This window comes from Pseudophryne corroboree, chromosome 2 (assembly GCF_028390025.1).
Source record: "Pseudophryne corroboree isolate aPseCor3 chromosome 2, aPseCor3.hap2, whole genome shotgun sequence".
Classification (NCBI taxonomy): Eukaryota; Metazoa; Chordata; class Amphibia; order Anura; family Myobatrachidae; genus Pseudophryne; species Pseudophryne corroboree.
In genome coordinates this window covers 8,224,403-8,249,048 of record NC_086445.1, presented here as the reverse complement: position 1 = coordinate 8,249,048, position 24,646 = coordinate 8,224,403, and the positions used below count along the sequence as shown (strand labels likewise).

General features: G+C 50.1%; 1 protein-coding gene and 1 long non-coding RNA gene across 2 annotated transcripts in view; one reads left to right on the top strand and one right to left on the bottom strand.

The window, feature by feature from the left end:
* Positions 1–24,646, bottom strand: part of LOC135050441 (tyrosinase-like) — an 87,106-nt gene that overhangs the window by 36,486 nt on the left and 25,974 nt on the right. The window contains exon 3 of the mRNA XM_063956930.1: positions 5,102–5,237. Within this exon, the coding sequence (XP_063813000.1) occupies positions 5,102–5,237 (136 nt within the window). The remainder of the gene's footprint in view (positions 1–5,101; positions 5,238–24,646) is intronic.
* The window catches only part of LOC135050442 (uncharacterized), a 73,447-nt gene continuing 54,991 nt past the window's right edge, over positions 6,191–24,646 (top strand). Inside the window, exon 1 of the long non-coding RNA XR_010241612.1 lies at positions 6,191–6,258. This is a non-coding gene — a long non-coding RNA (uncharacterized LOC135050442). The remainder of the gene's footprint in view (positions 6,259–24,646) is intronic.

The window sequence follows — 24,646 nt, the reverse complement described above, 5'->3', positions numbered from 1 at the left end:
ATATCAGAGGGGTATCGGGGCAATATCAGAGGGGTATCGGGGCTATATCAGAGGGGTATAAGGGCTATATCAGAGGGGTATCAGGACTAGAGGGGTATCGGGGCTATATCAGAGGGGTATCAGGGCTATATCAGAGGGGTATCGGGACTATATCAGGGCTATATCAGAGGGGTATCGGGGCTATATCAGAGGGGTATCGGGGCTATATCAGAGGGGTATCAGGGCTAGAGGGGTATCGGGGCTATATCAGAGGGGTATCGGGGCTATGTCAGAGGGGTATCAGGGCTAGAGGGGTATCGGGGCTATCTCAGAGGGGTATCAGGGCTATATCAGAGGGGTAACGGGGCTATATCAAAGTGGCATCAGGGCTATATCAGAGGGGTATCAGGGCTATATCAGAGGCGTATCAGGGCTATATCAGAGGGGTATCAGCCTATCAGGGCTATATCAGAGGGGTATCAGGGCTATATCAGAGGGGTATCAGGGCTATATCGGGGATATATCTCAGAGGGGTATCGGGGCTATATCTCAGAGGGGTATCGGGGCTATATCAGAGGGGTATCGGGCTATATCAGAGGGTTATCAGGGCTATATCGGGGCTATATCTCAGAGTGGTATCGGGGCTATATCTCAGAGGGGTATTGGGGCTATATCTCAGAGGGGTATCGGGGCTATATCAGAGGGGTATCAGGGCTATATCAGAGGGGTATCAGGACTAGAGGGGTATCGGGGCTATATCAGAGGGGTATCAGGGCTATATCAGAGGGGTATCGGGACTATATCAGGGCTATATCAGAGGGGTATCGGGGCTATATCAGAGGAGTATCGGGACTATATCAGAGGGGTATCAGGGCTAGAGGGGTAACGGGGCTATATCAGACGGGTATCAGGGCTATATCAGAGGGGTATCGGGGCTATATCAGAGGGGTATCGGGGCTACTGTATATCAGAGGGGTATCGGGGCTATATCAGAGGGGTATCGGGGCTATATCAGAGGGGTATCAGGGCTAGAGGGGTATCTGGGCTATATCAGAGGGGTATCGGGGCTATATCGGAGTGGTATCGGGGCTATATCGGAGTGGTATCAGGGCTATATCTCAGAGGGGTATCAGGGCTATATCAGAGGGGTATCAGGGCTATATCAAAGTGGTATCGGGGCTATATCAGAGGGGTATCAGGGCTATATCAGAGGGTTAACGGGGCTATATCAGAGGGGTATCGGGGCTATATCAGAGGGGTATCGGGGCTATATCAGAGGGGTATCAGGCATATATCTCAGAGGGGTATCAGGGCTATATCAGAGGGGTATAGGGGCTATATTAGTTTTGTATCGGGCATTATATCAGAGGGGTATGGGGCTATATCGGAGTGGTATCGGGGCTATATCGGAGTGGTATCAGGGCTATATCAGAGGGTTATCAGGGCTATATCTCAGAGGGGTATCAGGGCTATATTAGAGGGGTATCGGGGCTATATCAGAGGGATTTCAGAGCTATATCAGAGGGGTATCAGCTCTATATCAGAGGGGTAATGGGGCTATATCAGAGGGGTATCAGAGCTATATCAGGGCTATATCAGAGGGGTAACGGGGCTATATCAAAGTGGCATCAGAGCTATAACAGAGGGGTATCAGGGCTATATCAGAGGCGTATCAGGGCTATATCAGAGTGGTATCAGCCTATCAGGGCTATATCAGAGGGGTATCAGGGCTATATCAGAGGGGTATCAGGGCTATATCGGGGATATATCTCAGAGTGGTATCGGGGCTATATCTCAGAGGAATATTGGGGCTAAATCTCAGAGGGGTATCGGGGCTATATCAGAGGGGTATCAGGGCTATATCAGAAGGGTATCAGGGCTATATCAGAGGGGTATCAGGGCTTTATCAGAGGGGTATCAGGGCTATATCGGGGATATATCTCAGAGTGGTATCGGGGCTATATCTCAGAGGGGTATTGGGGCTAAATCTCAGAGGGGTATCAGGGCTATATCAGAGGGGTATCAGGGCTATATCATAAGGGTATCAGGGCTATATCAGAGGGGTATCAGCCTTTTAGGGCTATACCAGAGGGGTATCAGGGCTATATCAGAGGGGTATCGGGGCTGTATCAGAGGAGTATCAGAGCTATATCAGAGGGGTATCAGGGCTATATCAGAGGGGTATCAGGGCTATATCAGAAGGGTATCAGGGCTATATCAGAGGGGTATCAGCCTATCAGGGCTATACCAGAGGGGTATCAGGGCTATATCAGAGGGGTATCGGGGCTATATCAGAGGGGTATCAGCCTATCAGGGCTATATCAGAGGGGTATCAGGGCTATATCAGAAGGGTATCAGGGCTATATCAGAGGGGTATCGGGACTATATTAGGGCTATATCAGAGGGGTATCGGGGCAATATCAGAGGGGTATCGGGGCTATATCAGAGGGGAATAAGGGCTATATCAGAGGCGTATCGGGGCTGTTTCAGAGGAGTATCAGAGCTATATCAGAGGGGTTTCAGGGCTATATCAGAAGGGTATCACGGCTATATCAGAGGGGTATCAGCCTATCAGGGCTATATCAGAGGAGTATCAGGGCTATATCAGAGGGGTATCAGGGCTATATCAGAGGGGTATCAGGGCTATATCGGGGATATATCTCAGAGGGGTATCGGGGCTATATCTCAGAGGGGTATCAGGGCTAGAGGGGTATCGGGGCTATATCAGAGGGGTATCAGGGCTACAGGGATATCAGGGCTATATCAGAGGGGTATCGGGGATATATCAGAGGGGTATAGGGGCTATATCAGAGGGGTATCGGGGCTATATCAGAGGGGTATTGGGGCTATAGCAGAGGGGTATCGGAGCTATAGCAGAGGGGTATCAGAGCTATATCAGAAGGGTATCGGGGCTATATCAGAGGGGTATCGGGGCTATATCAGAACGGTATCAGGGCTATATCAGAGGGGTATCAGGACTAGAGGGGTATCGGGGCTATATCAGAGGGGTATCAGGGCTATATCAGAGGGGTATCGGGACTATATCAGGGCTATATCAGAGGGGTATCGGGGCTAGAGGGGTATCGGGGCTATATCAGAGGGGTATCGGGGCTATATCAGAGGGGTATCAGGGCTAGAGGGGTATCGGGGCTATATCAGAGGGGTATCAGGGCTATATCAGAGGGGTATCGGGGCTATATCAGAGGGGTATCGGGGCTACTGTATATCAGAGGGGTATCGGGGCTATATCAGAGGGGTATCGGGGCTATATCAGAGGGGTATCGAGGCTATATCAGAGGGGTATCAGGGCTAGAGGGGTATCGGGGCTATATCAGAGGGGTATCAGGGCTATATCAGAGGGGTATCAGGGCTAGAGGGGTATTGGGGCTATATCAGAGGGGTATCAGGGCTAGAGGGGTATCGGGGCTATATCAGAGGGGTATCGGGGCTATATCAGAGGGGTATCGGGGCTATATCGGAGTGGTATCGGGGCTATATCGGAGTGGTATCAGGGCTATATCTCAGAGGGGTATCAGGGCTATATCAGAGGGGTATCAGGGCTATATCAAAGTGGTATCGGGGCTATATCAGAGGGGTATCAGAGCTATATCAGAGGGGTATCGGGGCTATATCAGAGGGGTATTGGGTCTATATCAGAGGGGTATCGGGGCTATATCAGAGGGGTATCAGGCCTATATCTCAGAGGGGTATCAGGGCTATATCAGAGGGGTATCGGGCATTATATCAGAGGGGTATCAGGGCTAGAGGGGTATCGGGGCAATATCAGAGGGGTATCGGGGCTATATCAGAGGGGTATGGGGCTATATCGGAGTGGTATCGGGGCTATATCGGAGTGGTATCAGGGCCATATCAGAGGGGTATCAGGGCTATATCTCATAGGGGTATCAGGGCTATATCAGAGGGGTATCGGGGCTATATCAGAGGGGTATCAGGGCTATATCAGAGGGGTATCAGGGCTATATCAGAGGGGTAATGGGGCTATATCAGAGGGGTATCAGCTATATCAGGGCTATATTAGAGGGGTAACGGGGCTATATCAAAGTGGTATCAGGGCTATATCAGAGGGGTATCAGGGCTATATCAGAGGGGTATCGGGGCTATATCAGAGGGGTATCAGGGCTATATTGGTTGCTATATCTCAGAGTCGTATCAGGCTATATCTCAGAGGGGTATTGGGGCTATATCTCAGAGGGGTATCTGGGCTATATCAGAGGGGTATCAGGGCTATATCAGAGGGGTATCAGGGCTATATCAGAGGGGTATCGGGGCTGTTTCAGAGGAGTATCAGAGCTATATCAGAGGGGTATCAGGGCAATATCAGAGGGGTATCAGGGCTATATCAGAGGGGTATTAGCCTATCAGGGCTATATCAGAGGGGTATCAGGGCTATATCAGAGGGGTATCAGGGCTATATCGGGGATATATCTCAGAGGGGTATCGGGGCTATATCTCAGAGGGGTATCGGGGCTATATCAGATGGGTATCGGGGCTATATCAGAGGGGTATCAGGGCTATATCGGGGCTATATCTCAGAGTGGTATCAGGGCTATATCTCAGAGGGTATTGGGGCTATATCTCAGAGGGATATCGGGGCTATATCAGAGGGGTATCAGGGCTATATCAGAGGGGTATCGGGGCTATATCAGAGGGGTATCAGGGCTATATCAGAGGGGTATTGGGGCTGTATCAGAGGAGTATCAGAGCTGTATCAGAGGAGTATCAGGGCTATATCAGAGGGGTATCGGGGCTATATCAGAGGGGTAATTTAGAAAATTAGAAGGGGGTGGGTGACAGGGGAACAATAAAGGTGGGGCACAACAGCTGTAGGTTCCTGTTACCCAGAGAACGATGAGCCCACTATATATTTGTACCTGAATGTAATCTTCCTAATCTTGTATTACTACTAGGAGATATAAGTGTTATCACTCATTTATATCGGATATTTCATATTATATTCTGCTCCAAAGGGGAAAAGATGAGAGAGCTGAATGCTGGCAGTCTACACCTGTCGCACTGCGATGTGCAATGAGACGGCTGGTGACAATGTGTACATGTAACGGGGACATGGTGACAATACTGTGTGACAATGATTCCAACTTACTTCTCGATGAATGAATGGTGGAACATAAAACAGGGGTCATTGCAGGAAATAGGAACTTGGCTCATAGTACCGCCCACAACCATATGGAACGCGTTGTGATTGGTCGTTGCGCTTTGGCCATAACGATTTATGTTACCTGTAAGAATAGAAGACAACACTGAATACAGACACAATATTACACATTCATGTAACAATACACAACAGTATCTGGTTACGCCAATGGCCGGTCTAGGCGTGAGCAGTGATATACAGTTTCTATAGAAACCTATATCAAACATTAATAAGAAATAAAACTGATGCATCCAATGACTAGCACCCGTCATACGTCAGACTGGCCATCTCCTATAAAAGAGAGGACACCCCTCATCAAACAGCAACGTCCAGCCCTGGCCAAGAGCCGCAGACCGAAGTCTGGTGGATGGAGCAGCGCAATAAGCAGCGTATATACTATACATATATATATATATATATATATATATATCAGGGAGGAATACATGTTATTCCTCACTAATCACCCAGTGTCTCGTTGGCATTACAGATGACAGGGCCGCAACTAGGATTTACGGCACTCAGAAATTAACGCACAGACAGACAGGTATAATATTGATGTTTCGAAGATTTACTTTGTCATCAGGATCCTGGTTATACCTGTCTGTCTGTGCGTTTATTTCCGAGTGCCACCGTTAGAGTGATATGTGTGATTGACCTGCAGAGATATCTAGGAGGGCTTCTGATATAGCCCTGATACCCCTCTGATATAGCCCCGTTACCCCTCTGATATAGCCCTGATATATATATTTATTTATTTATTGTGACAGGAACACTGGAATAGTGTATGAGGGCAGGTATGTTTGTCCCAGGTTCCTCTCTTACATGTTTTAGGAAAAGGAAAACGTCCAGGAAAATGTTTGTTTTGTTAGCAGCTTTTCAGTCTGTTGTAAAAGCTGGATAAGGGCCGAGAGAGAGAGAGAGAGAGACAGAGAGAGAGGGCAAGTTCCAGACATTGGGCCCAGTTCGGGTCTTTGGCCTCACAGAGGGCTAATCAGGACTTTCAGCTGTGTAAGAGTGTTATAGAGCTGCTGGCCTGATCAGTGTGTGCAGACTGCCTAGGGAGAAACTGCAGAACCGCTGTGGGAGAAATACGCTTCTTTATACAAGTGAGCTATACAGTATTGACTGGAAAACTCTGTGTTTTTGTTTAGAGACAGTCAGGAACGTCTTGTGTATAGTTAGTGCCGGACAGGAAAGGTATTTTCTTTTGATGTTTATTTTATTTTCTGGTTAATAAAACTGGTTGCGGCCAGTTGCACCACAAGACTGGACTTGTATGATCTCTCAGCTGCTGCTCGCTGCTGTCTTCCCCAGGAGACGGCACCCTGTTCCCCAACAGTGTGTATATATACACACACACACACACACACACACACACACACACACACACACACACACAACTATATATATATATATATATATATATGTATGTATAGAGATAGTGGAGAACAGCGCCTATGTGTATCTATTAGAACACAGGGGTCAGAATAATTTATTTCCTAGAACACCTCATCAGTGATACTGCCTACTATCCTAAGATAGGAAAATGGAGCAAATAAAAGCGCCTACTAATGTCGGTGAAAAGACCTGTGCATTCAGGTATAATCATTAAATCAATGAATAACAACTTAGCTTTGAACACTTTCAGGCTGATGACTCTTAGAAGCAGGGCATGTGAAAAAAAGATAAAAGCAACATAGTGTATACTGTTTTTAGGAACAATAAATTTTACAGCAGCTCAAGAATTAGGAATTTTGCTTATTCCAATAATTATTAAGAGAGCAGGGTAAAAATAAAAACAGCAGCAATTTTAATAGGCACAATCCTGCCACAAATGAAGGTAACAAACGTACAAGAATATACTTAAAAAAGGCAATTCATCTGTCCATAAACGCAAGCAGCACACGTACAGGATTGAATAATAAAAACAGCTTATCTGTCCGCATAGAGGGAGTCCAGAGGGTAGGTAGCAGGTCCCTTACCCATCGCGTTTCGTCTTATTGTGTGGACTTCATCAAGGGGATAGTGATTATGTGTTTGGACAGGATATTTATAGTACTGGTAAGTGGTCACATGTTAATAATGTAGGTCTGACATCACTTTGTGTAGATGAAAGAAAAGCAGGATTTATTCCTTAACCAAACGGCATGGTGAAGTACAGCAAATACAGCAAACACAGCCCGACAGCTGTTTCAACCGACTGGTCTTCCTCAGGGGCTAACCGCACTGTTGTCAGAACACGAAATATAAGCCTCAAATGGCACCACAATCAACCCAGCAGCATCATTATATTTAATCTGCAGCTGTCATGGTGGTGAAAGTAGGCAGTATCACTATTATAAATTAAGGCAATATATGTAATCTTAAAAAAACTACAGTGTAAATGAACTGCAGGGGTTAACACCAAGACAGAGTGTGTGTGTGTGTGTGTGTGTGTGTGTGTGTGTGTGTGTGTGTGTGTGTGTGTGTGTGTGTTTTACCTCCCCTCATGCTCTCCTGCTTCCATCAATCACTGTGCTATCAGTGACTCCCCCTGAATGCTGTGTGGGGCTGGAGAAAGCTCAGCAGCATGACAACCCTTTTGCGGTAGAAGATAGCGGACTACTGCAGCTCCAGCGGCGGCCATCTTTCTGCAGGGTATAATACCTCATGGGATTTGTAGTCTCTCCGCTACTGCTTAAAGTCTAAGCAGTAATAGACATGATTACAAATCCCATGTTACTCCACTACCTTCTCTGCTATGTCAGAAGCACACGAATCCCAGCACCCTATCCAATCACGTGCCCGGGTCACATGCCCCCTGGTCCCCCCCTAGTTACGGCCATGCAGATGATTATTTCTCAGCATGTCTATACTATGCTCTGTGGAATCAGGTTATTATCATGCTTTTCACAGCTGTTTTATAGTCTGAACCCCAGAGGGTGCTGACAGCCAGGTCTATTGGTAGAGAAACGTGCTGGCTCTCCCTACACGTCAGGAAGACTCGCTGACATAGTGATGACTCGCCATGAGGCTACGCTGAATGTGTGCAGCACAGTGACACTTGTGGATGTGTCTCTGCTATTTTCTGCTGTACATGGTTGTTAAATACTAGACACCAGCACACAGGGCTGGACTGGTGCACAAGGATAGGGAAAATTCCTGGTGGGCTCCAACCTTTTACTCTGGTTGGCTGGTGGGTGTGAGCAGCTCGTAGATGCAAGTCGGCACATAGGGTTGCAAGTCGGCACATATGGCTGCAAGTCGGCACATAATAGGGCTGCAAGTCGGCACATAATAGGGCTGCAAGTCGGCACATAATAGGGCTGCAAATCGGCACATAATAGGGCTGCAAGTCAGCACATAACAAGGCTTCAAGTCAGCGCACAGGGCTGCAAGTCAGCAATGGCAACTCTGATCCATGCAACCTGCTTGCAACTAATTGAATTCCTCCCATAGAGTTCATTAATGTGGAAAATATAGACAGAATCAGCATCATGTAATTTACTTTTATACATATGTGACAGATGTGATCTCATACATTATTGCTGCAGAAGCACCAATCCAGAAGACTGTGCGGATTCATTTACTATGTGACACTTGTATATAGTGTGTGACTGAGTCTGTATACGAAGCGGAACACCAGGGTTCCTGTATGTCAGCCACTGCACATTGCTCTCAGTACGGCATTGCAGCTGTCACACACACCAGGGTTCCTGTATGTCAGTCACTGTGCATTGCTCTCAGTACGGCATTGCAGCTGTCACACACACCAGGGTTCCTGTATGTCAGTCACTGTACATTGCTCTCAGTACGGCATTGCAGCTGTCACACACACCAGGGTTCCTGTATGTCAGCCACTGCACATTGCTCTCAGTACGGCATTGCAGCTGTCACACACACCAGGGTTCCTGTATGTCAGTCACTGTGCATTGCTCTCAGTACGGCATTGCAGCTGTCACACACACCAGGGTTCCTGTATGTCAGTCACTGCACATTGCCCTCAGTACGGCATTATAGCTGTCACACACACCAGGGTTCCTGTATGTCAGTCACTGCACATTGCTCTCAGTACGGCATTACAGCTGTCACACACACCAGGGTTCCTGTATGTCAGTCACTGCACATTGCTCTCAGTACGGCATTACAGCTGTCACACACACCAGGGTTCCTGTATGTCAGTCACTGCACACTGCTCTCAGTACTGCATTGCAGCTGTCACACACACCAGGGTTCCTGTATGTCAGTCACTGTACATTGCTCTCAGTACGGCATTGCAGCTGTCACACACACCAGGGTTCCTGTATGCCAGTCACTGTACATTGCTCTCAGTACGGCAATACAGCTGTCACACACACCAGGGTTCCTGTATGTCAGTCACTGTACATTGCTCTCAGTACTGCATTGCAGCTGTCACACACACCAGGGTCCTGTATGTCAGTCACTGTACATTGTTCTCAGTACGGCATTGCAGCTGTCACACACACCAGGGTTCCTGTATGTCAGTCACTGTACATTGCTCTCAGTACGGCATTGCAGCTGTCACACACACCAGGGTCCTGCATGTCAGTCACTGTACATTGCTCTCAGTACGGCATTGCAGCTGTCACACACACCAGGGTTCCTGTATGTCAGTCACTGCACATTGCTGTCAGTACGGCATTGCAACCGTCACACACACCAGGGTTCCTGTATGTCAGTCACTGCACACTGCTCTCAGTACTGCATTGCAGCTGTCACACACACCAGGGTTCCTGTATGTCAGTCACTGTACATTGCTCTCAGTACGGCATTGCAGCTGTCACACACACCAGGGTTCCTGTATGTCAGTCACTGTACATTGCTCTCAGTACGGCAATGCAGCTGTCACACACACCAGGGTTCCTGTATGTCAGTCACTGTACATTGCTCTCAGTACGGCAATGCAGCTGTCACACACACCAGGGTTCCTGTATGTCAGTCACTGTACATTGCTCTCAGTACGGCATTGCAGCTGTCACACACACCAGGGTTCCTGTATGTCAGCCACTGCACATTGCTCTCAGTACGGCATTGCAGCTGTCACACACACCAGGGTTCCTGTATGTCAGTCACTGTGCATTGCTCTCAGTACGGCATTGCAGCTGTCACACACACCAGGGTTCCTGTATGTCAGTCACTGCACATTGCCCTCAGTACGGCATTATAGCTGTCACACACACCAGGGTTCCTGTATGTCAGTCACTGCACATTGCTCTCAGTACGGCATTACAGCTGTCACACACACCAGGGTTCCTGTATGTCAGTCACTGCACATTGCTCTCAGTACGGCATTACAGCTGTCACACACACCAGGGTTCCTGTATGTCAGTCACTGCACACTGCTCTCAGTACTGCATTGCAGCTGTCACACACACCAGGGTTCCTGTATGTCAGTCACTGTACATTGCTCTCAGTACGGCATTGCAGCTGTCACACACACCAGGGTACCTGTATGCCAGTCACTGTACATTGCTCTCAGTACGGCAATACAGCTGTCACACACACCAGGGTTCCTGTATGTCAGTCACTGTACATTGCTCTCAGTACTGCATTGCAGCTGTCACACACACCAGGGTCCTGTATGTCAGTCACTGTACATTGTTCTCAGTACGGCATTGCAGCTGTCACACACACCAGGGTTCCTGTATGTCAGTCACTGTACATTGCTCTCAGTACGGCATTGCAGCTGTCACACACACCAGGGTTCCTGTATGTCAGTCACTGTACATTGCTCTCAGTACGGCATTGCAGCTGTCACACACACCAGGGTCCTGCATGTCAGTCACTGCACATTGCTCTCAGTACGGCATTGCAGCTGTCACACACACCAGGGTTCCTGTATGTCAGTCACTGCACATTGCTGTCAGTACGGCATTGCAACCGTCACACACACCAGGGTTCCTGTATGTCAGTCACTGCACACTGCTCTCAGTACTGCATTGCAGCTGTCACACACACCAGGGTTCCTGTATGTCAGTCACTGTACATTGCTCTCAGTACGGCATTGCAGCTGTCACACACACCAGGGTTCCTGTATGTCAGTCACTGTACATTGCTCTCAGTACGGCAATGCAGCTGTCACACACACACCAGGGTTCCTGTATGTCAGTCACTGTACATTGCTCTCAGTACTGCATTGCAGCTGTCACACACACCAGGGTCCTGTATGTCAGTCACTGTACATTGCACTCAGTACGGCATCGCAGCTGTCACACACACCAGGGTTCCTGTATGTCAGTCACTGCACATTGCTCTCAGTACGGCATTGCAGCTGTCACACACACCAGGGTTCCTGTATGTCAGTCACTGCACATTGCTCTCAGTACGGCATTGCAGCTGTAACACACACCAGGGTTCCTGTATGTCAGTCACTGTACATTGCTCTCAGTACGGCATTGCAGCTGTCACACACACCAGGGTTCCTGTATGTCAGTCACTGCACATTGCTCTCAGTACGGCATTGCAGCTGTCACACACACCAGGGTTCCTGTATGTCAGTCATTGCACATTGTTCTCAGTACGGTATTGCAGCTGTCACACACACCAGGGTCCTGTATGTCAGTCACTGTACATTGCTCTCAGTACGGCATTGCAGCTGTCACACACACCAGGGTTCCTGTATGTCAGTCACTGCACATTGCTCTCAGTACGGCATTGCAGCTGTCACACACACCAGGGTCCTGTATGTCAGTCACTGCACACTGCTCTCAGTACGGCATTGCAGCCGTCACACACACCAGGGTTCCTGTATGTCAGTCACTGTACATTGTTCTCAGTACGGCATTGCAGCTGTCACACACACCAGGGTTCCTGTATGTCAGTCACTGCACACTGCTCTCAGTACGGCATTGCAGCTGTCACACACACCAGGGTTCCTGTATGTCAGTCACTGCGCATTGCTCTCAGTACGGCATTGCAGCTGTCACACACACCAGGGTTCCTGTATGTCAGTCACTGTACATTGCTCTCAGTACGGCATTGCAGCTGTCACACACACCAGGGTTCCTGTATGTCAGTCACTGCACATTGCTCTCAGTACGGCATTGCAGCTGTCACACACACCAGGGTTCCTGTATGTCAGTCACTGCGCATTGCTCTCAGTACGGCATTGCAGCCGTCACACACACCAGGGTTCCTGTATGTCAGTCACTGCACATTGCTCTCAGTACGGCATTGCAGCTGTCACACACACCAGGGTTCCTGTATGTCACTCACTGCACATTGCTCTCAGTACGGCATTGCAGCTGTCACACACACCAGTGTCCTGTATGTCAGTCATTGCACATTGCTCTCAGGGTTCCTGTATGTCAGTCACTGTACACTGCTCTCAGTACGGCATTGCAGCCGTCACACACACCAGGGTTCCTGTATGTCAGTCACTGCACACTGCTCTCAGTACGGCATTGCAGCTGTCACACACACCAGGGTTCCTGTAGGTCAGTCACTGTGCATTGCTCTCAGTACGGCATTGCAGCCGTCACACACACCAGGGTTCCTGTAGGTCAGTCACTGTACATTGCTCTCAGTACGGCATTGCAGCCGTCACACACACCAGGGTTCCTGTATGTCAGTCACTGCACACTGCTCTCAGTACGGCATTGCAGCTGTCACACACACCAGGGTTCCTGTAGGTCAGTCACTGTGCATTGCTCTCAGTACGGCATTGCAGCTGTCACACACACCAGGGTTCCTGTAGGTCAGTCACTGCACACTGCTCTCAGTACGGCATTGCAGCTGTCACACACACCAGGGTTCCTGTATGTCAGTCACTGCGCATTGCTCTCAGTACGGCATTGCAGCTGTCACACACACCAGGGTTGCTGTATGTCAGTCACTGCGCATTGCTCTCAGTACGGCATTGCAGCCGTCACACACACCAGGGTCCTGTATGTCAGTCACCGTACATTGCTCTCAGTACGGCATTGCAGCTGTCACACACACCAGAGTTCCTGTATGTCAGTCACTGTACATTGCTCTCAGTACGGCATTGCAGCTGTCACACACACCAGGGTTCCTGTATGTCAGTCACTGTACATTGCTCTCAGTACGGCATTGCAGCTGTCACACACACCAGGGTTCCTGTATGTCAGTCACTGTACATTGCTCTCAGTACGGCATTGCAGCTGTCACACACACCAGGGTTCCTGTATGTCAGTCACTGTGCATTGCTCTCAGTACGGCATTGCAGCTGTCACACACACCAGGGTTCCTGTATGTCAGTCACTGTACATTGCTCTCAGTACGGCAATGCAGCTGTCACACACACCAGGGTTCCTGTATGTCAGTCACTGTACATTGCTCTCAGTATGGCATTGCAGCTGTCACACACACCAGGGTTCCTGTATGTCAGTCACTGTACATTGCTCTCAGTACGGCAATGCAGCTGTCACACACACCAGGGTTCCTGTATGTCAGTCACTGTACATTGCTCTCAGTACGGCAATGCAGCTGTCACACACACCAGGGTTCCTGTATGTCAGTCACTGTACATTGCTCTCAGTACGGCATTGCAGCTGTCACACACACCAGGGTTCCTGTATGTCAGTCACTGCACACTGCTCTCAGTACGGCATTGCAGCCGTCACACACACCAGGGTTCCTGTATGTCAGTCACTGCACACTGCTCTCAGTACGGCATTGCAGCCGTCACACACACCAGGGTTCCTGTATGTCAGTCACTGTACATTGCTCTCAGTACGTCATTGCAGCTGTTACACACACCAGGGTTCCTGTATGTCAGTCACTGTACATTGCTCTCAGTACTGCATTGCAGCCGTCACACACACCAGGGTTCCTGTATGTCAGTCACTGTACATTGCTCTCAGTATGGCATTGCAGCTGTCACACACACCGCATTGCTCTCAGTACGGCATTGCAGCTGTCACACACACCAGGGTTCCTGTATGTCAGTCACTGCACACTGCTCTCAGTACGGCATTGCAGCTGTCACACACACCAGGGTTCCTGTATGTCAGTCACTGCACACTGCTCTCAGTACGGCATTGCAGCTGTCACACACACCAGGGTTGCTGTATGTCAGTCACTGCGCATTGCTCTCAGTACGGCATTGCAGCCGTCACACACACCAGGGTTCCTGTATGTCAGTCACCGTACATTGCTCTCAGTACGGCATTGCAGCTGTCACACACACCAGGGTTCCTGTATGTCAGTCACTGCACACTGCTCTCAGTACGGCATTGCAGCTGTCACACACACCAGGGTTCCTGTATGTCAGTCACTGCACACTGCTCTCAGTACGGTATTGCAGCTGTCACACACACCAGGGTACCTGTATGTCAGTCACTGCACACTGCTCTCAGTACGGCATTGCAGCTGTCACACACACCAGGGTTCCTGTATGTCAGTCACTGCACACTGCTCTCAGTACGGTATTGCAGCTGTCACACACACCAGGGTACCTGTATGTCAGTCACTGCACACTGCTCTCAGTACGGTATTGCAGCTGTCACACACACCAGGGTTCCTGTATGTCAGTCACTGCACACTGCTCTCGGTACGGCATTGCAGCTGTCACACACACCAGGGTTCCTGTATGTCAGTCACTGCACACTGCTCTCAGTACGGTATTGCAGCTGTCACACACACCAGGGTTGCTGTATGTCAGTCACTGCACACTGCTCTCAGTATGGCATTGCAGCTGTCACACACACCAGGGTTCCTGTATGTCAGTCACTGCACATTGCTCTCAGTACTGCATTAGAGCTGTCACACACACCAGGGTTCCTGTATGTCAGTCACTGCACATTGCTCTCAGTACGTCATTGCAGCTGTCACACACACACCAGGGTTCCTGTATGTCAGTCATTGCACATTGCTCTCAGTACGTCATTGCAGCTGTTACACACACCAGGGTTCCTGTATGTCAGTCACTGTACATTGCTCTCAGTACTGCATTGCAGCTGTCACACACACCAGGGTTCCTGTATGTCAGTCACTGCACATTGCTCTCAGTACGTCATTGCAGCTGTCACACACACACCAGGGTTCCTGTATGTCAGTCATTGCACATTGCTCTCAGTACGTCATTGCAGCTGTTACACACACCAGGGTTCCTGTATGTCAGTCACTGTACATTGCTCTCAGTACTGCATTGCAGCTGTCACACACACCAGGGTTCCTGTATGTCAGTCACTGCACATTGCTCTCAGTACGGCATTGCAGCCGTCACACACACCAGGGTTCCTGTATGTCAGTCACTGTACATTGCTCTCAGTACGGCATTGCAGCTGTTACACACACCAGGGTTCCTGTATGCCAGTCACTGTACATTGCTCTCAGTACGGCATTGCAGCTGTCACACACACCAGGGTTCCTGTATGCCAGTCACTGTACATTGCTCTCAGTACGGCAATACAGCTGTCACACACACCAGGGTTCCTGTATGTCAGTCACTGCACATTGCTCTCAGTACGGCATTGCAGCCGTCACACACACCAGGATTCCTGTATGTCAGTCACTGTACATTGCTCTCAGTACGGCATTGCAGCTGTCACACACACCAGGGTTCCTGTATGCCAGTCACTGTACATTGCTCTCAGTACGGCAATACAGCTGTCACACACACCAGGGTTCCTGTATGTCAGTCACTGCACATTGCTCTCAGTACGGCATTGCAGCCGTCACACACACCAGGATTCCTGTATGTCAGTCACTGTACATTGCTCTCAGTACTGCATTGCAGCCGTCACACACACCAGGGTTCCTGTATGTCAGTCACTGTACATTGCCCTCAGTACGGCATTGCAGCTGTCACACACACCAGGGTTCCTGTATGTCAGTCACTACTCACTGCTCCCAGTACGGCATTGCAGCTGTCACACACACCAGGGTTCCTGTATGTCAGTCACTGTACATTGCTCTCAGTACGGCATTGCAGCTGTTACACACACCAGGATTCCTGTATGTCAGTCACTGTACATTGCTCTCAGTACTGCATTGCAGCCGTCACACACACCAGGGTTCCTGTATGTCAGTCACTGTACATTGCCCTCAGTACGGCATTGCAGCTGTCACACACACCAGGGTTCCTGTATGTCAGTCACTACTCACTGCTCCCAGTACGGCATTGCAGCTGTCACACACACCAGGGTTCCTGTATGTCAGTCACTGTACGTTGCCCTCAGTACGGCATTGCAGCTGTCACACACACCAGGGTTCCTGTATGTCAGTCACTGCACACTGCTCTCAGTACTGCATTGCAGCTGTCACACACACCAGGGTTCCTGTATGTCAGTCACTGTACATTGCTCTCAGTACGGCATTGCAGCTGTCACACACACCAGGGTTCCTTTATGTCAGTCACTGTACATTGCCCTTAGTACGGCATTGCAGCTGTCACACACACCAGGGTTCCTTTATGTCAGTCACTGTACATTGCCCTCAGTACGGCATTGCAGCTGTCACACACACCAGGGTTCCTGTATGTCAGTCACTGTACATTGCCCTCAGTACGGCATTGCAGCTGTCACACACACCAGGGTTCCTGTATGTCAGTCACTGCACATTGCTCTCAGTACGGAATTGCAGCCGTCACACACACCAGGGTTCCTGTATGTCAGTCACTGTACATTGCTCTCAGTACGGCATTGCAGCTGTCACCAACACCAGGGTTCCTGTATGTCAGTCACTGTACATTGCTCTAAGTACGGCATTGCAGCCGTCACACACACCAGGGTTCCTGTATGTCAGTCACTGCACATTGCTCTCAGTACGGAATTGCAGCCGTCACACACACCAGGGTTCCTGTATGTCAGTCACTGTACATTGCTCTCAGTACGGCATTGCAGCTGTTACACACACCAGGATTCCTGTATGTCAGTCACTGTACATTGCCCTCAGTACGGCATTGCAGCTGTCACACACACCAGGGTTCCTGTATGTCAGTCACTGCACATTGCTCTCAGTACGGCATTGCAGCCGTCACACACACCAGGGTTCCTGTATGTCAGTCACTGTACATTGCTCTCAGTACGGCATTGCAGCTGTTACACACACCAGGATTCCTGTATGTCAGTCACTGTACATTGCTCTCAGTACTGCATTGCAGCCGTCACACACACCAGGGTTCCTGTATGTCAGTCACTGTACATTGCCCTCAGTACGGCATTGCAGCTGTCACACACACCAGGGTACCTTTATGTCAGTCACTGTACATTGCCCTCAGTACGGCATTGCAGCTGTCACACACACCAGGGTTCCTGTATGTCAGTCACTACTCACTGCTCCCAGTACGGCATTGCAGCTGTCACACACACCAGGGTTCCTGTATGTCAGTCACTGTACATTGCCCTTAGTACGGCATTGCAGCTGTCACACACACCAGGGTTCCTTTATGTCAGTCACTGTACATTGCCCTCAGTACGGCATTGCAGCTGTCACACACACCAGGGTTCCTGTATGTCAGTCACTGCACATTGCTCTCAGTACGGCATTGCAGCTGTCACACACACCAGGGTCCCTGTATGTCAGTCACTGTACATTGCCCTCAGTACGGCATTGCAGCTGTCACACACACCAGGGTTCCTGTATGTCAGTCACTGCGCATTGCTCTCAGTACGGCATTGCAGCTGTCACACACACCAGGGTTCCTGTATGTCAGTCACTGTACATTGCTCTCAGTACGGCATTGCAGCTGTCACACACACCAGGGTTCCTGTATGTCAGTCACTGTGCATTGCTCTCAGTACGGCATTGCAGCTGTCACACACACCAGGGTTCCTGTATGTCAGTCACTGTACATTGCTCTCAGTACGGCATTGCAGCTGTCACACACACCAGGGTTCCTGTATGTCAGTCACTGTACATTGTTCTCAGTACGGCATTGCAGCTGTCACACACACCAGGGTTCCTGTATGTCAGTCACTGTGCATTGCTCTCAGTACGGCATTACAGCTGTCACACACACCAGGGTTCCTGTATGTCAGTCACTGCACATTGCTCTCAGTACGGCATTACAGCTGTCACACACACCAGGGTTCCTGTATGTCAGTCACTGCACATTGCTCTCAGTACGGCATTACAGCTGTCACACACACCAGGGTTCCTGTATGTCAGTCACTGCACACTGCTCTCAGTACTGCATTGCAGCTGTCACACACACCAGGGTTCCTGTATGTCAGTCACTGTACATTGCTCTCAGTACGGCATTGCAGCTGTCACACACACCAGGGTTCCTGTATGTCAGTCACTGTACATTGCTCTCAGTACGGCAATACAGCTGTCACACACACCAGGGTTCCTGTATGTCAGTCACTGTACATTGCTCTCAGTACTGCATTGCAGCTGTCACACACACCAGGGTCCTGTATGTCAGTCACTGTACATTGTTCTCAGTACGGCATTGCAGCTGTCACACACACCAGGGTTCCTGTATGTCAGTCACTGTACATTGCTCTCAGTACGGCATTGCAGCTGTCACACACACCAGGGTTCCTGTATGTCAGTCACTGTACATTGCTCTCAGTACGGCATTGCAGCTGTCACACACACCAGGGTCCTGCATGTCAGTCACTGTACATTGCTCTCAGTACGGCATTGCAGCTGTCACACACACCAGGGTTCCTGTATGTCAGTCACTGCACATTGCTGTCAGTACGGCATTGCAACCGTCACACACACCAGGGTTCCTGTATGTCAGTCACTGCACACTGCTCTCAGTACTGCATTGCAGCTGTCACACACACCAGGGTTCCTGTATGTCAGTCACTGTACATTGCTCTCAGTACGGCATTGCAGCTGTCACACACACCAGGGTTCCTGTATGTCAGTCACTGTACATTGCTCTCAGTACGGCAATGCAGCTGTCACACACACCAGGGTTCCTGTATGTCAGTCACTGTACATTGCTCTCAGTACTGCATTGCAGCTGTCACACACACCAGGGTCCTGTATGTCAGTCACTGTACATTGCACTCAGTACGGCATCGCAGCTGTCACACACACCAGGGTTCCTGTATGTCAGTCACTGCACATTGCTCTCAGTACGGCATTGCAGCTGTCACACACACCAGGGTTCCTGTATGTCAGTCACTGCACATTGCTCTCAGTACGGCATTGCAGCTGTAACACACACCAGGGTTCCTGTATGTCAGTCACTGTACATTGCTCTCAGTACGGCATTGCAGCTGTCACACACACCAGGGTTCCTGTATGTCAGTCACTGCACATTGCTCTCAGTACGGCATTGCAGCTGTCACACACACCAGGGTTCCTGTATGTCAGTCATTGCACATTGTTCTCAGTACGGTATTGCAGCTGTCACACACACCAGGGTCCTGTATGTCAGTCACTGTACATTGCTCTCAGTACGGCATTGCAGCTGTCACACACACCAGGGTTCCTATATGTCAGTCACTGTACATTGCTCTCAGTACGGCATTGCAGCTGTCACACACACCAGGGTTCCTATATGTCAGTCACTGTACATTGCTCTCAGTACGGCATTGCAGCTGTCACACACACCAGGGTTCCTGTATGTCAGTCACTGTACATTGCTCTCAGTACGGCATTGCAGCTGTCACACACACCAGGGTCCTGTATGTCAGTCACTGCACACTGCTCTCAGTACGGCATTGCAGCCGTCACACATACCTGGGTTCCTGTATGTCAGTCATTGCACATTGTTCTCAGTACGGCATTGCAGCTGTCACACACACCAGGGTTCCTGTATGTCAGTCACTGTACATTGCTCTCAGTACGGCATTGCAGCTGTCACACACACCAGGGTTCCTGTATGTCAGTCACTGCACATTGCTCTCAGTACGGCATTGCAGCTGTCACACACACCAGGGTTCCTGTATGTCAGTCACTGTACATTGCTCTCAGTACGGCATTGCAGCTGTCACACACACCAGGGTTCCTGTATGTCAGTTACTGCACACTGCTCTCAGTACGGCATTGCAGCTGTCACACACACCAGGGTTCCTGTATGTCACTCACTGCACATTGCTCTCAGTACGGCATTGCAGCTGTCACACACACCAGTGTCCTGTATGTCAGTCATTGCACATTGCTCTCAGTACGGCATTGCAGCTGTCACACACACCAGGGTTCCTGTATGTCAGTCACTGTACACTGCTCTCATTATGGCATTGCAGCCGTCACACTCACCAGGGTTCCTGTATGTCAGTCACTGTACATTGCTCTCAGTACGGTATTGCAGCTGTCACACACACCAGGGTTCCTGTATGTCAGTCACTGCACATTGCTCTCAGTACGTCATTGCAGCTGTCACACACACCAGGGTTCCTGTATGTCAGTCACTGCACATTGCTCTCAGTACGTCATTGCAGCTGTCACGCACACCAGGGTTCCTGTATGTCAGTCACTGCACATTGCTCTCAGTACGTCATTGCAGCTGTCACACACACCAGGGTTCCTGTATGTCAGTCACTGCACATTGCTCTCAGTACGGCATTGCAGCTGTCAAACACACCAGGGTTCCTGTATGTCAGTCACTGTACATTGCTCTCAGTACGGCATTGCAGCTGTCACACACACCAATGTTCCTGTATGTCAGTTACTGCACACTGCTCTCAGTACGGCATTGCAGCTGTCACACACACCAGGGTTCCTGTATGTCAGTCACTGCGCATTGCTCTCAGTACGGCATTGCAGCCGTCACACACACCAGGGTTCCTGTATGTCAGTCACTGTACACTGCTCTCAGTACGGCATTGCAGCCGTCACACACACCAGGGTTCCTGTATGTCAGTCACTGCACACTGCTCTCAGTACGGCATTGCAGCTGTCACACACACCAGGGTTCCTGTAGGTCAGTCACTGTGCATTGCTCTCAGTACGGCATTGCAGCTGTCACACACACCAGGGTTCCTGTAGGTCAGTCACTGCACACTGCTCTCAGTACGGCATTGCAGCTGTCACACACACCAGGGTTCCTGTATGTCAGTCACTGCGCATTGCTCTCAGTACGGCATTGCAGCTGTCACACACACCAGGGTTGCTGTATGTCAGTCACTGCGCATTGCTCTCAGTACGGCATTGCAGCCGTCACACACACCAGGGTCCTGTATGTCAGTCACCGTACATTGCTCTCAGTACGGCATTGCAGCTGTCACACACACCAGAGTTCCTGTATGTCAGTCACTGTACATTGCTCTCAGTACTGCATTGCAGCTGTCACACACACCAGGGTTCCTGTATGTCAGTCACTGTACATTGCTCTCAGTACGGCATTGCAGCTGTCACACACACCAGGGTTCCTGTATGTCAGTCACTGTACATTGCTCTCAGTACGGCATTGCAGCTGTCACACACACCAGGGTTCCTGTATGTCAGTCACTGTGCATTGCTCTCAGTACGGCATTGCAGCTGTCACACACACCAGGGTTCCTGTATGTCAGTCACTGTACATTGCTCTCAGTACGGCAATGCAGCTGTCACACACACCAGGGTTCCTGTATGTCAGTCACTGTACATTGCTCTCAGTATGGCATTGCAGCTGTCACACACACCAGGGTTCCTGTATGTCAGTCACTGTACATTGCTCTCAGTACGGCAATGCAGCTGTCACACACACCAGGGTTCCTGTATGTCAGTCACTGTACATTGCTCTCAGTACGGCAATGCAGCTGTCACACACACCAGGGTTCCTGTATGTCAGTCACTGTACATTGCTCTCAGTACGGCATTGCAGCTGTCACACACACCAGGGTTCCTGTATGTCAGTCACTGCACACTGCTCTCAGTACGGCATTGCAGCCGTCACACACACCAGGGTTCCTGTATGTCAGTCACTGCACACTGCTCTCAGTACGGCATTGCAGCTGTCACACACACCAGGGTTCCTGTATGTCAGTCACTGTACATTGCTCTCAGTACGGCATTGCAGCCGTCACACACACCAGGGTTCCTGTATGTCAGTCACTGTACATTGCTCTCAGTACGTCATTGCAGCTGTTACACACACCAGGGTTCCTGTATGTCAGTCACTGCACACTGCTCTCAGTACTGCATTGCAGCCGTCACACACACCAGGGTTCCTGTATGTCAGTCACTGCACACTGCTCTCAGTACGGCATTGCAGCCGTCACACACACCAGGGTTCCTGTATGTCAGTCACTGCACACTGCTCTCAGTACGGCATTGCAGCTGTCACACACACCAGGGTTCCTGTATGTCAGTCACTGCACACTGCTCTCAGTACGGCATTGCAGCCGTCACACACACCAGGGTTCCTGTATGTCAGTCACTGCACACTGCTCTCAGTACGGCATTGCAGCTGTCACACACACCAGGGTTCCTGTATGTCAGTCACTGTACATTGCTCTCAGTACTGCATTGCAGCCGTCACACACACCAGGGTTCCTGTATGTCAGTCACTGTACATTGCTCTCAGTATGGCATTGCAGCTGTCACACACACCGCATTGCTCTCAGTACGGCATTGCAGCTGTCACACACACCAGGGTTCCTGTATGTCAGTCACTGCACACTGCTCTCAGTACGGCATTGCAGCTGTCACACACACCAGGGTTCCTGTATGTCAGTCACTGCACACTGCTCTCAGTACGGCATTGCAGCTGTCACACACACCAGGGTTGCTGTATGTCAGTCACTGCGCATTGCTCTCAGTACGGCATTGCAGCCGTCACACACACCAGGGTTCCTGTATGTCAGTCACCGTACATTGCTCTCAGTACGGCATTGCAGCTGTCACACACACCAGGGTTCCTGTATGTCAGTCACTGCACACTGCTCTCAGTACGGCATTGCAGCTGTCACACACACCAGGGTTCCTGTATGTCAGTCACTGCACACTGCTCTCAGTACGGTATTGCAGCTGTCACACACACCAGGGTACCTGTATGTCAGTCACTGCACACTGCTCTCAGTACGGCATTGCAGCTGTCACACACACCAGGGTTCCTGTATGTCAGTCACTGCACACTGCTCTCAGTACGGTATTGCAGCTGTCACACACACCAGGGTACCTGTATGTCAGTCACTGCACACTGCTCTCAGTACGGTATTGCAGCTGTCACACACACCAGGGTTCCTGTATGTCAGTCACTGCACACTGCTCTCGGTACGGCATTGCAGCTGTCACACACACCAGGGTTCCTGTATGTCAGTCACTGCACACTGCTCTCAGTACGGTATTGCAGCTGTCACACACACCAGGGTTGCTGTATGTCAGTCACTGCACACTGCTCTCAGTATGGCATTGCAGCTGTCACACACACCAGGGTTCCTGTATGTCAGTCACTGCACATTGCTCTCAGTACTGCATTAGAGCTGTCACACACACCAGGGTTCCTGTATGTCAGTCACTGCACATTGCTCTCAGTACGTCATTGCAGCTGTCACACACACACCAGGGTTCCTGTATGTCAGTCATTGCACATTGCTCTCAGTACGTCATTGCAGCTGTTACACACACCAGGGTTCCTGTATGTCAGTCACTGTACATTGCTCTCAGTACTGCATTGCAGCTGTCACACACACCAGGGTTCCTGTATGTCAGTCACTGCACATTGCTCTCAGTACGTCATTGCAGCTGTCACACACACACCAGGGTTCCTGTATGTCAGTCATTGCACATTGCTCTCAGTACGTCATTGCAGCTGTTACACACACCAGGGTTCCTGTATGTCAGTCACTGTACATTGCTCTCAGTACTGCATTGCAGCTGTCACACACACCAGGGTTCCTGTATGTCAGTCACTGTACATTGCTCTCAGTACGGCATTGCAGCCGTCACACACACCAGGGTTCCTGTATGTCAGTCACTGTACATTGCTCTCAGTACGGCATTGCAGCTGTTACACACACCAGGATTCCTGTATGTCAGTCACTGTACATTGCTCTCAGTACTGCATTGCAGCCGTCACACACACCAGGGTTCCTGTATGTCAGTCACTGTACATTGCCCTCAGTACGGCATTGCAGCTGTCACACACACCAGGGTTCCTGTATGTCAGTCACTACTCACTGCTCCCAGTACGGCATTGCAGCTGTCACACACACCAGGGTTCCTGTATGTCAGTCACTGTACATTGCCCTCAGTACGGCATTGCAGCTGTCACACACACCAGGGTTCCTTTATGTCAGTCACTGTACATTGCTCTCAGTACGGCATTGCAGCTGTCACACACACCAGGGTTCCTGTATGTCAGTCACTGCGCATTGCTCTCAGTACGGCATTGCAGCTGTCACACACACCAGGGTTCCTTTATGTCAGTCACTGTACATTGCTCTCAGTACGGCATTGCAGCTGTCACACACACCAGGGTTCCTTTATGTCAGTCACTGTACATTGCCCTCAGTACGGCATTGCAGCTGTCACACACACCAGGGTTCCTTTATGTCAGTCACTGTACATTGCCCTCAGTACGGCATTGCAGCTGTCACACACACCAGGGTTCCTTTATGTCAGTCACTGTACATTGCCCTCAGTACGGCATTGCAGCTGTCACACACACCAGGGTTCCTGTATGTCAGTCACTGTACATTG